Source organism: Macaca thibetana, chromosome 17 (assembly GCF_024542745.1).
Source record: "Macaca thibetana thibetana isolate TM-01 chromosome 17, ASM2454274v1, whole genome shotgun sequence".
NCBI lineage: Eukaryota > Metazoa > Chordata > Mammalia > Primates > Cercopithecidae > Macaca > Macaca thibetana.
Window position 1 is genome coordinate 29799613 of NC_065594.1, and position 17937 is coordinate 29817549.

The 17937-nt window shown below is 44.2% G+C and overlaps 2 protein-coding genes across 2 annotated transcripts in view; both read left to right on the forward strand.

The window, feature by feature from the left end:
- Positions 1–16101, forward strand: part of FAM124A (family with sequence similarity 124 member A) — a 61071-nt gene extending 44970 nt beyond the window's left edge. The window contains exon 4 of the mRNA XM_050766314.1: positions 12295–16101. Within this exon, the coding sequence (XP_050622271.1) occupies positions 12295–13101 (807 nt within the window). The 3' untranslated portion in view covers positions 13102–16101. The remainder of the gene's footprint in view (positions 1–12294) is intronic.
- LOC126940470 (peptidyl-prolyl cis-trans isomerase NIMA-interacting 4-like) overlaps positions 1–17937 on the forward strand; it is a 1058238-nt gene that overhangs the window by 210904 nt on the left and 829397 nt on the right. The window lies entirely within an intron of this gene.

The window sequence follows — 17937 nt, forward strand, 5'->3', positions numbered from 1 at the left end:
GTTCTCCTTTTCTGATTCATTTCGAACAATGTAAATGAGAAATGTAATCTAGCTGTTTTAAGAGAAACAGCTACTACTGAACCACCTAAGCGATGATCTGAGTGTAAGGGTTCAGCTGCCCCTCTAATATTCAGCACCGGTCAGCTCCAGATTGTGGCCAACCGAAGTGTTCCTTTTCAGTCCTTTTTTTTTTTTTTTTTTTTTTTTTTGAGACGGAGTCTCGCTGTGTCTCCCAGGCTGGAGTGCAGTGGTGCCATCTTGGCTCACTGCAAGCTCCGCCTCCCGGTTTTACGCCATTCTCCTGCCTCAGCCTCCCAAGTAGCTGGAACTACAGGCGCCCGCCACCACACCCGGCTAGTTTTCAGTACTCTTTTACTGAGAGCCTCCTACCCTATTCACACAGAAGTGCCGTGTCAGAATAACCCAGTCCCGCCTCCCTAGCTGTAGTCAGTGTGTCAAGACTATCTGTGCACCAGATGTCACGAGGCATTGGGGATTGGAATTGGGAAAGAAAAGTTGGCTTTTCCATGTAAAGTTTGGGGAGTGGTCAGCAGCTGTGTTTCCCACCAGGGAGAGAAAGCCACCCAGCCTTGAGTGAGAGGAAGGGTGCTGACCTGCAGAGAGAAGGCCAAAGAAGAGAAAGAACAGGACTTGTTGCATCTGAACCCTTAGCTCCACTTATCCTGTCGCCCAGCTGCATTCTTGCAGTTGTGGACATCGCCCCAGTTCATTAAATCTCTTTTCTTAATAGTGTGAGTTGGGTTTCTGTCCTTGACAAACAAAATAATAAAACAGTCTTAGGGGACAAATTCAGTTCTGACATCTTTCCTTTGAAAGGGCAATGGAAAGGAGCAATGAGAACGGCTGAAGAAATAACAGGACCAAGGAGGAAGTTTCCAGAACTTGGTCAGTTCTGAATCTGTTACAGAAACCACAAAAGAGGCTGCTGTGTGTCCCTCCTTGTTGGGACACCCCCTGGCCAGAATTGCTGTCTGTGTGCAACCTCAGTCAGCTAGAAAAGCAACACCAAACTGTTGGAAATGATATAATTACCTCCTTAATGGACACTTAATCCCAGAAAAATTTAGAATAGAAATAATACAGTAAAAATACATTATATTAACATATTTTGTGGTAGCTGAGAAACAATTTGGTCATGTTTGGTATTTTAAGAATTTGTTGTGTTTTAGAGAATTTGACCTATTAAGACAAGAGGTCAACCTTGTGATTCCAATTTAAAATGTAGTTTAGAATTGATTTAGATTTGTACTTTTAAGTTAAGGGATATGAGAGCAAAGTTTTAGTAAATTTGTAACATTGGAACAGTTAAGAGGATCTAACTGTCACCATGTTTGTATGTTGAATTGATTAGATTTACAAGAGTTACTTAAGTACTTTAAAGATTTTGTTTATTAATGAGACCACTGAACTACTTAAAAAGAAAATCAAAACATTGAATGTATAAATGAAGTTTAAGATGTTAAAGGAAATTAAGCTACATAGCCTTTTTAAAAATAATTGTTAATTGTTAACATTTGCTAGACTTTTAAAAACAATTGTTAATTGTTAACATTTGCTAGACTTAGTAATAGAATAAGATTTGTGAGTTGAACTCAGTTTAAGGGAAAATTGAGTTTGAAATTGGTAGCTTTAATTAATTGAATGTTAATTTTTTTAAGTATTTTTTTGATTCTTTTTCTGTACCCAAAAGCAGATCAGAAAACCTACCTTGATATTCCAGAATTTTATCTGATTATGTAAACCCCCACCCTAGGTAACTTGTGGAGGGTTAGTTTAATCCCAGCCAGGACTACTTCAGGTACAGCCAGGATCCCAGGACCCAACTACTGTCCTGGGTGAGTTTAGAATCAGTGAGACAGTTCTGGGGGCCACTTCTCACCCACAGTGCTCCGCTCCTGGAGATGTCCTGTTTACTCTGGGCTCTTCCAGATCCTGTGGACATGGGGTTCCGGCCTGTCTCTTTGAAGGCCCTTTGCAACTCTAGGGTGGGCCCAGCCTGAATCAGAGAACCCAGACCCAGATCATCCTCTAGCCCTTAAGGGTCCCCAGCAGGTTAAGAGGCTGGTACGTCTTCAGGCAAATAGCCCACTGACTACGTACAAGGTTGCTGCCGTATCTGAAAATGCAAACTTGAGATAACTCATTACTTACAATGTACTTGCATCCCATCTTGTCTCTGGAGAAGATGCTTAGTTACTTGATATATTCTTTGAACATCTATCAAGTTGTCCTGTCTTTAGGTCCTTTTGTTTCTGCATTTGTGTCTCAAATACTATGCACTTCAAAGATGGGAATTTTTTTAAATTTATAATGTTCTTACTTGCTTTTTACCACTCAAGAAAGCCCACACAGAATTCTGGCTGGGAGAGCACCTAAGGACTGCTGCTTTGCAGATAATAGAACAGCCACAGTGAGTTTTTGACCTATTCTTGGCATGAATCTTACTAACCCACAAAACTTTGAGGTGTCCTAAATTCTATTTACTGAGAAGAGGCATTGTTAGTACAAGGCTAATCTCAGCAATCAACATTTTCCCCCCTTAGGCAGATTTATGGAAAAGATTGGATCTATAGTTACTCTTTAAAATCTACAATGGCCATGACGTCCATGTATTCTGAGGAAGGCTGGATGGGCCGTTTGTTCAGCCTGAGTCTTTGTCCTGTGGGTGGTTAGTTGATCTCTTCTGATGTAGGCAGCCTGTGTTTTTGGCATAAGCATTACAAATATATCCAATAGTTCTCTGTTTTAAGTGAGCTAACAGATAATACTGCAAAAGCAAACTTATGTAAGCCATAGAGATGGGTGGAACTGATGAGGATTCAAGGCTAAAAAGCAAGTTTTGTTATTTAAACAGATCTGCAGATAAGAACAAAATAAAAATTTATTGAGAGGGAAATGTGGCAGTGGAAATTCATTCTCTGGAATTTCCATTATCCATATCATTTTCCAGACAGAGGTTAATTGAAAGGACAAGTTCAGCCTACTTTAGCCAAGATAATTGCATACAAAGAGGGAAAATGTGAATGCTAAAGGAATTAAGATAGTAGGGATAAGACAGAAGGGGACAGAACGCTCCTGTGTGCTGGGCCGCCTCTCCCACTAGCTTTCTCACTGCACATTAGACAGGCCACGGTTCTTCTAGGTCTCCATTTTTACAGCTTTCCACAATCACAGATTTTTGGATTTGGGAGGTTGCAAGAGTTTAGTTCACAGAGAGTAACAAAGGGCATTTTTAAGTTTTGAAGAGTATATAGTCATGAAAATATAAGGTCATTCAGAATAAAATAATTTCAGTAGCCATAAAAGTAGATACGGGCCCCAGAGCAAGAGAAGTAAAGCCAGCTAGGCAGAAGGGAAAATCAGAAAGTTGGCCCTTGTCTGGCTGCACATTCATTCAGATCACCTGGGGAGCCTTTCAACTGATGCCTGGGACCCACCCCCGAGATTCTGTTTCAGTTGCTGTGGAGCGTTTTTTGTTGTTGTTGTCTTTTAAAGCTTCCTGGGTGATTCTTATGTGCAACCGGGATTGCATAGTACTGACCCACATAATACAATAAATTCTGCTCTCATTTCTGTTCCTCTTGGCATGATTTCATGACAATCTCAGTCTTGAGGATGCTGCCAGTATCGTTCCTGGCAAATACGTGTATTCACTGATTCTAGTGATGGTGTGGGTGGCCAGAGTGGAGAATGGTTAGGTGGGGACTGTGACGCCCAGCTGCAGTCTGGGCAGTAATATAACCTCGCCAAGTCCAGTGGAAGGTCTTGAGAGTGTTGAGGAGACCTGACTCACTGGTGTTACCACAGTTTAGGCGTGGATCCTTTTCTGACGTGGTCAGCTAGCTCAGCCTTGCCGTAGCACTGCTTTTGAGTTTTCGTAATCCATTTTTATTATGTCAAGTAGTGGGGGCTCACTTTTCTCTGAATTAGTGATTGGAGTCCAGGCCAAAAAGCAAAAACAGTGATAAGTATCTCACACTTAAAGTTCAGAGAATTCCAGCTGTGAGACCAGCCACTTCCCTCTTCAAAGCAGGCTGGGTGGCCCAGTTCAGCAAAACCAGAATATCCTTTTCCCCTACCTTCTTACAAGGAAGTTGGGGTCACATGAGGTCAGTAGGTTGGCTTTGGGGGCACACCTCCCCTCTGCTCCCTACCAAATCAAGAGTCCCCAAACCACATTCCCCTCCTGCCCTGATTGTCTCTTGTCTTTATCATTCAGAGCCACTGAATGGCCAAAACTTGATGCTGCAGGCCTGGGCCCTAAGAAAGCAGCAGGAGGGAGATGGCCGGGCTAAATGGGAAATAGTGTCTATGCCTAGATGAAAGAGTGGGAAAATTGGTTTAGAAGTTTGTACAGAAAGCAATTGACAGGAGTCAACAAATTAAAGACCACAGGCCAAATCTGGCCCAGCACCTATTTTTGTAAATAAAGCTTTATACACACATACACACACACACACACACACACACACACACACACCAGTTGAACCCCCAGATCAGCTACCTCTTCCCCTTCCCATCAGAAAGCCAAAGCTTACACTCTGGAAAGATGGACCAGGGACCTAGACCACAGGACACCAAGCACAGTCAAGGGTGGGAGTGCCATACTGGGCCCGGGAGGAAGAAGTGCAGTTCTGTATTGCACTTCTGGGATTGCCAGGTTCCTAACAGCTGCCCAGGCAGGAGGCTGAGGGAGTCCCCTCTGGGGAGAACTGGCAGGCTAGTGGCTGCCAAATCAGACAGCACAGATATTGAACATTTACATCATTGCACAGAGTTCTATAGACAGCACTGCTCTAAGAAATAAGACCTGGATAAGGGTAAATCTCTTTTTTTCCCCCATTATAAGCTTTGTAGAATGAATGTATACTTTGTTTTTAAAACTCTGTTTACATATCAGTTTATAAAAATAAAAATTTAATTCAAAAAATGATAGGGAGGCCTTCCCGCAGAACTTAGACCCCCAGGTTTATGCAAGGGCATTATATTTTCATAATACAAAAGCTTAGCAGCAACTCTCACCTGGGGGCACTTGGCATCTCTTCTCCACCAGGGGACATTTGGCAGTGTCCCGAGGCAGTTTTGATTGTCACAACTGGGAGGTAGTGAGGGTGCTATTGGTATCTAGTGGATAGAGGTCAGGGATGCCGTTAAACGTCCTCACAGGACAGCTCTCCCAACAAGGAGCTATCTAGCCAAAAATGTCAATTGTGCTGAGCTAGAGAAAACTGGGATTAAACTGAATCTCCAAGATTCCAGGCAGGCTCCCAAATAGATATGTATGCATGTAATTTTTCTTTTAATGAGACAGGGGCTTACTATGTTGCCCAGGCTGGTCTCAAACTCCTGAGCTTGAGCGATCCTTCCACCTCAGCCTCCTGAGTGGCTGGGACTACAGGCGTGTAACACTGCATTGGCTTAATTTTTTTTTTCTTTTAAACTTGAATCCTTTGGGCTAGAATGCAGTAATTAGCTAAACTTCAGTCCCACAAGCTAGCATTATACCCTCAGTGCAATCGAAAATTAAATTGGAGAATTGAACAAATTATCTGGATAATTCAAAAACAAAATACTCTATCTCTTGTTGTTCAAATAAAGTAAGAATGGGATTTTTAACCTAAGTTATTGTTAATCATTTCTGTCAACTCCTCCTGGTCATTGAACTATATCACAGGATATTTCTCTCTTGCAATTTCTTAAAATCAATGATGCTTAATGAAACTCTGATGATCCTTTGTTAATATAAAAATCAGTTCTGTCTACTCCTGTGTTTTACAGCCAATGGGCAGGGTAATTCACAAATTACACCAAAAATAAATTATTTGGGGAAAGATGCAGAACTTATACAAAGAGAAAGCTTGCACCCGGGCATGATATTCTTTCAAGTTTTACAGATTCTATCATTAGATTTGTTGGTACCAGCTCCGGGTCCTCAGCTGTCACTTTGATTTTCTCTGTTGTTCCTCCTTAAGTGAATAGCTTTTTAATATACATCAGATCAATATCCAGGTTGTTTCCTAGAACTTCTAGGTGCCCAGCCCTTTTCTGTTTATTAATAGTATCTCCTGTGATCCTTGTCACATTTTCCCCAGAGTCGCTGCTGACACAGGTTGAGTGTCCCTTCTCTGAAATGCTTGGGATCAGAAGTGATTAAGATTTCAGATTTTTTTGGATTTTGGAGTATTTACATTATACTTATCACTTGAGCACTGGAAATCCAAAATCCAAAATGCTTCAGTGAGCATTCCTTTGAGCATCACGTCAGCACTCAAAAGGCTTCAGATTTTGAAGCATTTTGGATTTCGGATTTTGGATTAGGAATACTCAACCAGTATTAAACAAAGCTAGTTCCTGAGGCAACTACTCAGATTTTTTTATTTGAAAAGTTGCTCTTTATCATTAGATGTGGCTACTGCTTTTCCCGAAAATATCAGAGTCCTCAACTTTTTTCTGTTAAAATCAAATAATATTTATTGGTATTTATGACTTATGATATATAGGTATATGCTTACACATGTATAAGTACCTTAAAATTACCTTATTATTTTAGAAGATATGTATTTGTATCTCACATGTGTTTTTGTATTTATTCATTCAGGAATGTATTGAGTGCTTGCTATGTACAAAACTGAACATTTGTTTAAACACATAATTGCAGGGTCAGACATCAAGCAACCCAGTTTCTAAAAGCCTCACAGAACTAAGTGAAGATATAACAATTAACCCAGTTCCTCTAGATATATCAATGTCTTTTATTTGTTGAGGTAATTTGTAAGCTCAGGTTCAGCTGAGAATGACAGGGACCTAAAGAATCGTGGCTTAATCAAGAGTGGCTTATTTTGTCTCCTACTTGTGGTCATCCACAGTACTCAGGAATCCTGGTTCACAATGGCTACTGGATGCAGTAGCAAAAAGTTTTTAAAATAGAGCAAGGGGCCAGGCATGATGGCTCATGCCTGAAATCCCAGTGCTTTGGGAGGCCAAGGCAGGAGGATCACCTGAGGCCAGGAATTCAACACCAGTCTGGGAAACATAGCCAGACCCTGTATCTACCAGAAAAAAAAAAAAAAAAAAAAATTGGCTGAGCATAGTATCACATGCCTTTAGCTCTAGCTACTCAGGCAGCTGTGGCAGGAGGATCACATGAGCCCAGGAGTTTGAGGCTGCAATAAGCTATGATCGTGCCACTGCACTCCAGCCTGGGTAACAGAAGGAGGCCCTATCTCTAAAGAAATAAAGAAATAAACCAGAGCACAATAAGTACCAGCCTTAAAGGAAAAAAGATAAATGACTTTAAAAAGAACTTCTGTTCATGAAAAGACAGCAATAAGAGAACAAAAAGGTAAGCCATAAACTGGCTGATATTTTTTTGCAATGCATATATCTAAGAAAGGTGTTAAATCCAGAATATGCATAAAGAGCAGGCATGTCTCAAAACAGAATGCCTAAATAGCCCATAAACATCTCATAAGATGCTCAATATCATCACTCATCAGGGAAGTGCAAATTAACAACATGATGAAATGCCATTACCCACCAGAATGCCTAAAATTAAAAAGAATTACAATGCCAAATGCTGGTGAGGATGTGGAGCAACTGGAATTCTTATACATTCCTGGTAGAATTCTATATCGATGCAACCAATTTGGAAAACTAACAGTATCTACTAAAGCTGCAAACATGCTCTGTGGCCCAGTATTTCCACTCCTAGGAATATGCCAAAAGAGAAATGAGTGCATGTTATTCACCAAATGAGGGCAGGTGGCTACATGAGGCTTCACAGCAGCACCTTGAATTTTGTCTCTGAAGATGGCAGATGTTCTCTAAGTGCACAGACACTGGGAGCACCATGTAAAGTTGTGGAGATATAGACGAGCATGAGGTGTTTGGGAACATGGTAATTGTAAACTGCTGGAGCACATGGGTTAGGATTCTAGAAAGACACAAGGCTGAAGGGGTAGGCTGGGTCTTGTAGAATTTGCCAAGGAGTGGGTTTTGCCAAGGGGCTTGTTCAGGTTTGGCTTTCAGAAAGATCACTCAAGAGGTGTGCGGGGTGAAGTCAGGGAGGCTAAGTAACTCTTGGCAGGAAGCCTTTGGGGGTGCTAAGTATCACTTTGCTGCCATTTTACTGATTTCAGGGAATACGTACTTTCACTTTACCCGAAATTATACTACCTGCCATTCTGTGCGGAGAATGGGGTTGGTATGTTGCTGTAACTGATGATTTTCCAGAAAGCCTTCTATTTCCATAATGGCGACAGGAAAAGGAAGGTAGACAGATGACAGTCCAGCAAGCATTTGCTCAACCGCCATCCTGTCTAGCTGAGCATCTCTTTGACAACTTTCAAACTTTCTGCCTAAAACATCACTGATTTTACAAAACATGTGCAGGCTTTGTCCATTCTTAGAGTGAACTTTGCCCTTTTCATCCAAATCCTCTTCCTGTACCGACCATTCCAAAAAGAAAACACAGGCTTTGCCCATGGCCAGCATCCTTAGTGAGTATATGAAAACCACCCAAAGGAGAAGGAAAGGAAAAGCAAAACACGGTGTTTTTCTTTAGAGCAAGACTCTGATTTCTCAATGTGAACCCATTGCCCAATTTTCTTGAGACAGCCCCAAATTTGTGTTAGTCCCTGTGTTAAAATGACCATTGTGGGCTCATTACACAGCAGACATTGTCACACTGCTCATGTTTCTGCCAAGGGAAAAACAAGAGAAAATGATCTTACTGGGAAAGAGGAGGTGCAAGGCTGAGGGTAAAGTCCCTGACCGTGAACAAATCATGAGACTCTGCCAGGGTTCCTGGGGGAGGGGCAGAATCACCTTTACTAGTGATTTAAGAAGAAAAGATTATTATCAAAAAGATACCTGCACTCATATGTTTATCACAGCACTATCCACAGTAGGAAAGATGTGGAATCAACCTAAGTATCCATCAGTGGATGACTGGAAAAAAAAAAGTGGTATATATAGCATGGAATACTCCTTAACTATAAAAAGGAATGAAATCACATCTTTTACAGCCATATGGTTAGAACTGGAGGTCATTATCTTAAGTGAAATAACTCAGAAACAGAAAGTCAAATACCACATGTTCTCATTTAGAAGTGAGACCTAAACAGTGGGTACACATGGACATACAGAGTAGAGTAAGAGACACTGGAGCCTCCACAGGGTGGGATGGTGGGAGGGTAAGCGGGGGTGAGGGCTGAAAATTACCTATTGGGTGCGCTGTTCACTATTTGGGTGATGGGTACTCTAAAAGCCCAGACCTCATCACTATGCAGTATTTGCACATTAGAAATCTGCACTTGTACTAAATCTAAAAAAGTAAACAAAGAGAAAGAATTGGCCAGGCATGGTGGCTCACACCTGTAATCCCAGCACTTTGGGAGGCCGAGGCAGGCAGATCATGAGATCAGGAGATGGAGACCATCCTGGCTAACACGGTGAAACCCAGTTTCTACTAAAAACACAAAAAATTAGACAGGCATGGTAGCGGGCACCTGTAGTCCCAGCTACTCAGGAGGCTGAGGCAGGAGAATCACTTGAACCCAGGAGGCGGAGGTTGCAGTGAGCCGAGATTGTGCCACTGCACTCCAGCCTGGGCGACAGAGCAAGACTCCGTCTCAAAAAAAAAAAAAAAAAAAAAAAAAGAGAAAGAAAGGATTCTATCCATGTGGCAGGGAATGAGCCTCTTGACACCCAGATCCTTGAAAAGGATGCTTTGGCTCAGTGGTCCACTGCAGACCCCTTTGCTTCCCCAACTGCAAACTGCACTCAAAGGTGCAAGAAAAATTTTGGATCAGTTACTGAATTCCAATTTTTTGGTGACTTTAGGGACATAACCAAATTTCCCGGGCTGGTTGCCTTCAGCACATTAATTTATGTGACACTATTCTGTTCCTTAAATGTCCTTAAATAGAAAGAAGGGAGCTTCTGAATTCCAGGGAGGCAGCTAGCCTGTACTGCTTCGAAGAGAAAGAAAGGAACCAGTACATCGCTGCTGTCACTTGGAGCAGCTCAGGAGGGCAGCCCCTAAGAGCTGAAAGCCAGGGGAGGCTTCTGTGTGAGGAGGATTCAGGTTCCTGTTTCACTCTAAAAAGGTCCACTGAGGAGGAGTCTCTGGAAACATCTAAAGTAACTCCCTCTTAGCCTCTGGTGCTTCTGGTCAGCAGGCAAGCACACAAGAGAGGCCAGAGATGGAACCACCATCAGGGGAACCGCACTTAAAGGAGCTCCAACCTTCACAGGTGCAAGTTCTCTTTAAATCCAACAAGACCCCACTTTTAGAAACTGACCCCTCTGCCACTGGACAGAGCCAGGGAATACCACCAGATCTGCCCAGCAAACCGTGCAGGCACATTAGCTCCAGGCCTCAGGAGGGATGTGGAGGCTCCTCAGCCACCTGCCTCCTGCTGCCGCCCAGGAGTCCTGCCATTATCCACAGTGCCATGCCAGCCTCAAATTCCGCCCACCCAGCAGGCAGCTCCACTGCGCACGTGGGCACCCTCCAGTGAAAAAGACCAGGTACCATCTCTCTTCAAAGCAGCAGAATGTAAGGTTTGTCTGGATTCCTACCTTCATCATGTGGTAAAAATAAGAGAGTACAGATAGATTTCTGTTAAACAAGCACAGTCATGAAAATCTCTGCAAAACTGCACAATGTTCATCCTCCATCACTTGTGCCTGATTTTAAGCCAAATTGAACAGTACCCTATTCCCTGACAGTGGGAAGATTTACACGTCCCCTGGCATTCCTTGCATGGGAACCTTGACCTTTTGCTCCTCATAAAGCGATAACCACAAAGGCTTCCTTTCTCAGGCAGATTCAGACTGCAAAATTTTTCACCAAGTGCATGTTCTCAAATAAGACTTTGAAGACAGAAGTTACAAGGTGATGCATACTTATCAAGAAAGAAAATGACATCAGGGCACCCAAGGGAATTGGCTTTTGGAAAAAATAAGATAGACATTTGAATTAACATTATCCCCCCTCCCCCGGAAACAACCTCTGTACCTAAGGACTTCTTTCCCTAGCCTCATGACTTATTTTCTCTTTTATTCAGCCAATTCAAATGATTAAGAAAATAGGTTTGTTTCCCCAGCTGCCACCCAGCTGTGACACCTCTCAGGCCTTTTGGGGCTGCTCCTTACCCCATCCCAAAGGGGTGACTCTTCATTCCTGCTGGATGCCAGGAGAGAGCCCTTGTAGTAAACCCCAGTTAGAACTCTTTTCTTATTTCAGGGATTTGTAAATCAGATACTATTAATATATACTAAGTCAAGCCAGACCGACTGTCCTGAAACCCATTATTTAATTGAAATCTTGGATACATAGTAAGGCTGGCCTTGGGTTCTGGCCTGTAGGCCTGGACATGACCAGAGAGAGAACCTGAGAGAAGTAGACCCTGGTGCAAACGCGCATTGGAAGAGAGGTCTCCAGTTCTGCACAAGAGAAACGGGTTACTGGTGAGCTGCGGTGAGGGCTGGGGAGGGCTGCTGGACCAGAAGGAAGGCTAGGATATGACAGGGCAAAGCTTCTCATCCAACCCCTGCAGGATCCGCAGGATCACTCAGCAGGTGGCAGCTCCCTTTCGTGTACATGGTTCCTGAAAGGCATCGTATATAGAGAAATCAGTAGTTACAGCAACAAGTAGATAAATGCTAACCCCAATAGCCCCTCACTCATGGAGGATTTACTGTCTGGAACCATGGACCACCCTACCCTAAGATTGTGTCCTGGCTCTCTGTCATGCATGTACTAGAATCACATCCCATGTGGATCTGGTCTGAAATTGTCTGTGCATAGCCCATCCTGATCACTTCTGTCCTCTATTTCCAAACAGTGTCTATCAATCAGGTGGGCACATTGTGATTCTTTGGTTGGAAGGAAACAAACCTTGCAGGCATTCTTTTTGCATTTTGTGATAATTCTTATCTCTGTTATCCTGCTCAGCCAGGCCCGTGTTCTTTTTGCCAATTTGTTGAGCGCAATGGGCATGTGTGCTTTAAAAAGTATTCTGTATTGTGATAAGGAGCTGAATCTCCTCCTAGCCTCGGAGATGGCTCCTCAGACTGAAAAGTCTGTCTGGTGCTCCTCAAAGCTCTGCTACCTCTGTCTTTGCTCTGGAGATTGCAGAGCTGGTAATGCTGGTAATGCTTTATTGCCATGACATTGCCAGGAGCTTCCAATGACTGGTAACTGTGTTTCCTGATGCATTTAACAATTCCCATCCTGCGCTAATGTGATCTGCCTTCCCCACACAGGCACACAGGGTGCATAAGAAGTTTCCTAAACCTGGCAGAGTGCATCATTCCTCCCAGAAGAAACGTCATTCCACTCCTTTGCCGAGCACTGCTGTACCAACCCATACACCTGGCAGCAGCCAGCAATCCCCGCTCAACAGTCCTCACCCGGGGCCCATCCGGACAGGCCTGCCTCCTGGGCACCAGCAGGAATTTGCCGGACGAGCCAACAGCACCCCCAACCCTCCCTGGTCTTTCCAGAGAAGCAAGTCCTTGTTTTGTTTGCCCACAGGAGGCCCCTCCCCGGCCTCCTCAGCTGAACCACAGTGGTTTTCAAACACAGGTGCCCCAGGGCACAGGGCATCAGAGTGGAGGCATGGCCACCTCCTCTCCATCGATGACCTAGAGGGGGCCCAGGAGACAGATGTGGACACAGGCCTGCGGCTCTCCTCCTCGGACCTGTCTGTGGTCTCTGCATATTCTGCACCCAGTAGATTCTGCAGCACAGTGGAGACACCCCTCCCCTCCGAAAGATGCAGCAGCCACTGGGCAGCTCACAAGGATTCCAGGGAGGGACCACTGCCCGCTGTCAGCAGGGTGACCACAGAGACCTCCTGGGCTTCCCTCCCTTTCTTCACCAAAAGGTCTTCCAGCTCCTCAGCGTCAGCTGGTGCTGCTCCCCCAGCTCCCAGCACTTCCACCCTCACAGACTCCTCCCCACAGCTCCCATGCGATACCCCCAAAGTCAAGCAGACTGATGGAGATGTGCCACCACCCCCAGGGTTGGCTGGCCCCGGGGATAATGACATGGAGGAATTCTACATCTGAATGCCCTCTGCTCTTGTTCTCAAAACACACAAACTCAGACACACAGACTCAGGCCACACTGCCCCTCTGGCTGCTGAGCGCACCGCATTCTTCATGATCCATTTCCCAGGAGCTGTAGCACATTTGCCTACCACCCACTTTTATCTGGGGGGGTGGTGTATCTCTAGGGACACAGCAGAAAAATACTGGCATTTTTATGCAAATAAATTCTCAACAAACTTGTCATAAAATATACTTTTTGAATATTCAGCATTTGAGATATGGTTTAGAGGGTTTATACAATTTAAATGGCTTATATAATTATTTGAAATGAAAAGAAAACCTAGTCAGCCAGAACCAATTTGGCCATTTTTCCATGGTATGAAGGAAAATCAATTAAGGCCAAAATATTGAATGTGGGAGAGATACTAAGTGACTTGTATGAGGCATTACTGCATAATAACGTAACGCACACCTTACTGGATTCTCCATATATATTTACATTACCAGAGAACAGTGGCCCTAGGGATGTTTAAGCACTGCTTATAGTGGAAAAAGTCAGCTTGAGAAGTAAACATATATCAGACTACAGGTAATTCCTCACCTTGAAGCCGTGCAGCGCCTAAAACTCTGGATTTATACAAAAGTTGCTAATGTGTTTTATAAAGATTTAGCATGAGTAACAGACTCTTGGTGCATTTAAAATATGTGAATTCCAGAAAGTAGATTTGCATACACCTTTTCAACAGCACATTTCACTGGAATGGATGAAGGGCTTCAGAAGACCGCTCCACTACCTGAATTTATTTGGATCACTGAGGAAGAGCATTTGTTGGGATTACAGAATTACAGGCCATTAGACATCATGGGCAGGTAGGCTTAAGATTCTTCAACTTTCAGAAACCACAGTCTAAGGGCTATATTCAAATGACAGAGCCACACCGTCTACTGCTTTCTACAGTGACCATGCTGGGTCACACATCCTGTGTTTCTCGTTTTTCAGTGATTCGGAACATTTTAGCCAGCATTTTGATTGCACAGATTAATAATACTGTTCTCCCCCAAACGGGAAACTGTACATGAAACGCTCTCCTGAACAAACACCAGTGCACTGCCAGCCTCACATGACTGCATGGGAGCTTTAATTAACACTGGAGCTAGAGCCCAACGACCTTGGCTTTTCCTGCCTGTTATCTGCTACTGTCACAGTGCGAATGGCATTTGAATCTCACCTCCCTCTCACCCCAGTAAGGGTATGTTTGTTTACAGCTCCAACCTCAGCAATGCCAAAGGCTGGCATCGGGGGCAGTGCCAAGCTGTCCCTGGATACTATTTTACCTTTGAGGAAGAAGAGCATGGATTTGCCAAGCTCAATTCCCAGGCTGGTGCTCCTTGAATTAATCATGGCACAGTGTTCATCTCTCTGGAAATGCCCACGCCAGCCCAGACACAGCCTCAGAGTCCTTTCCAACACAACCCTCCAGGCAGCAGTTACCAACCATCAGCCTTCAGCTGAAGCTTCAAGTCTTTGCCATCCTTGTAATGAGAGCCTTAGGTCTTGCCCCAAGCATTCTGGATTCTCCAACACTCAGAATTGTAATATTGTGCTTTAATTCAAATTTTTAAAAATATATAGTCTACTAATTCAGGACAAGGGGTAAGCAAACTTTTTCTGAAAAGGGCTAGATAATAAGTATTTTAGGTTTTGCCAGTCATATGGTCTCTGTTGAAGCTACTCAACTCTGCCACTGTAGTTTGAAAGCAGCTATGGGTAATACGTTATTGAACGGGAGTGACTGAGTTCCAATAAAGTTTTATTATTTATTTATTTATTTTGAGACGGGGTCTTGCTCTGTTGCCCATGCTGGAGTGCAATGGCACAATCTCAGCTCACTGCAACCTCTGCCTACTGAGTTCAAGCAATTCTCCTGCCTCAGCCTCCCAAGTAGCTGCGAGTACAGGTGCACACCACCATGCCCTGCTAATTTTTTGTATTTTTAGTAGAGATGGAATTTCACCATGTTGGCCAGGCTGGTCTCGAACTCCTGACTTCGTGATCTGCCCACCTTGGCCTCCCAAAGTACTGGGATTACAGGCATGAGCCACTGTTCCCAGCCAATAAAACTTTATTTACAAGAACAGCTGGTGGGCCAGATTTGGCCCAAGGGTCATAGCTTATTATCCCTTGAGCCAGTCTGCTGCCTGAGGTTGATTCAACATTCCCAGCTCCAGTCAACAACAAAAATTCTAAGTCTCCCGCCCACTGCTGCTGTGGTGTGTCATGCCAAGAAAATGGGCTACTCAGGTCAGACCAATGACTACAGAACCACAGGGCTCAGAACAGGAAAGAGCTGCTTTCTGCAGAGCTGATTCCTGGAAAGCCACCAGCACTCCACCTCCTGCCCAGAAATGTGATTCAGTCAATAGCTGATGATGAAAAGCAACCTGCAAACAACATTAGGGAGAAGGAGAAAAATAATTCAGAGGTGATGATACTGCCTCCCATGAACAGGGAAGCAAGTTCATCAGTAGCAAAAGTCAGTGAGGCAAAAAAAAAAAAAAAGGGCTAACGGCCAAGGGCTAGCTCCTTCTCCCTAATCAGTGCCCTTATTTCAGTATGCTCACATGCTCACCTAGGACTGCTTTAGAGTGCAACTCTGGCCCCCACCCTTTCCCAATGACCCGCCCTCATCACAGTCCAGTCTACCAAACTGAGTGACCCCAAAGGACATCATAGACAGCATTTGAAAGCAAGAAATGCAGAATGTTCCCACAGCATCAGGTGAGCAGGGAGAGGACACCTACTGCAGACTGCATGGAAATGGCAGTCCCTCCACGGAGAGGGACTCACAGGAACACATTTACCAAAGCCTTCCCTTCCATTTCTGGCCGTTCCAATAGCATCTTTCTCGTCCGGAAGGGCTCCCAATACTCTCTGGAGGATCCTGACTCATTTGGAGTATTATCCTTGTAAAAGATGCTGGCACATTGTAGGTGCTCAATAAATGTGTTCAATTGAAAGATACTGAGGTCTCCTAAATTACTCCTCTCTGTATGTATTAGGCTCTATAGTGTAAGAAGTCTGGATTGTAGCCCTGGTTTTTTGTCACTTAATGGAACCCTGTCTCTTATTTCCTTGGCCATGCACTTCCTCCAGCATTACCAGGGAAGGGGGCATGTTGGTAAGTGCTCTGGTTGAGTTATATCCCATCCCTCATTTGCCTCTTTTCCAAGTAAGATCCCCTCACCCCTAAATAACTGCTCACAGTCCCACTTTGGCCTACACTAACCACCACCTAGTGTCTGCTTTAAAGAGCAAATCTGTCTCTGTCTGTCCCCAACTGACCTGGCAAGTCCTACAGAAATCCACCTTGGGTCACATCAACTGGTTAAAAGGAGCATAAGAGGAACTGGTAGAAGCAGTGGGTGAAGCCACTGCAGAGACTTTTGTGACATGGGAGGGTTGACGTGTGCTTGAATAAATCGGGTTTTAGTACTGGCTGCTCCTTGAGCCCCTGGGTCTGAGGGCAGGGGACAGTCACAGCAGAGTGTATTAGACTGCACCACCCAGTGCATTCCCAGGTGAGACCGCATGTTTACTTAGAATGAGCTCCTGGCCACAAATAAATCAGGAGAAATGCAGGTATCTTCCCATCTCCCTATTTTCTTTTCCTTTTTTTTTTTTTTTAATACGGGGTACCACTGTCACCCAGGCTTAGTGCAGTGGCACAGTCATGGCTCACTGCAGCCTCAACCTCCCAGGCTCAAGTGATCCTCCCACCTCAGTCTTCTGAGTAGCTGGGACTACAGATGCACAACTATGCCCCACTCATTTTTTATTTTTTGTAGAGACAGAGTCTCACTATGTTGCCCAGGCTGGTCTCAAACACCTAAACTCTAACCATCCTCCCGCTGCAGCCTGAGATTACAAAATTCTGGGATTACAGGCATGAGACACAGTGCCCAGCCTATCTTTCTACTTTCTGTAGATGAACTAGTTCTCCAAACGGTCAACCAAGAGGCACCTGAATAGATACATAGAATTCCTGTAAGATTTTTAAGGGTAATAAAACCAACTGTGGACAGCTTCTCCCTCCTTATGCCCTCAGACCGGTATCAGCGACCAGTAATGACCAGTGCTGGGGTCTGAATTTCAGGAGAGCTGTAGGAATAGCTGAATAGTCACCCTCTCCTCCGCCCCAGGCCACACGGCTCCACGTGCTCATCATTTGTAGGGTGCTGCTTCTCTTGCATTCCTGAGAAATACAATTGATCAGATACCGCAGAGCCTTCAGAAAATAGCATGAGAAGCTGACATGAATAAATTGGGTTCTCAAGGGAAACACCTTTTGACACACTATTATTATAACAAATGGAACCATGAAGGGTCAGAAACCTGAATTTAAAGATTATATATAAGTACCTTTTTCCACCTTTTACTGAAGGCTTTTTCTAGTCTTGGGTGCAGAGGTCTGTTTACAAAGTGGCTTTAAAAGATCTGACTTCCCTGAGTGAATAATGGAGGCGAATATGAATGGTAATGTCGGCAGGCTTGGGTCTTTTTAACAATTTCCATCTTAGAGGGGTGAGGACTGGTGTCCAGTGACGTTCCCACTATGAGGAGCAACACGCTCATTTCAGACTGAAGTCACTAGAACATGTGGTTAAGGCACAAAGACCCCTTCTGGGTCCCACTGACAACCTCCACAAACTCTGTTTGTGATGAGGGTGTCGCCTCCTGTTATCTGGGATGGTGGTGTAGAAAAATGGAGCTGTAGGCCAGGCACAGTGGCTCACACCTGTAATCCCAACACTTTGGGAGACCGAGGTGGGTGAATCACTTGCGGTCAGGAGTTC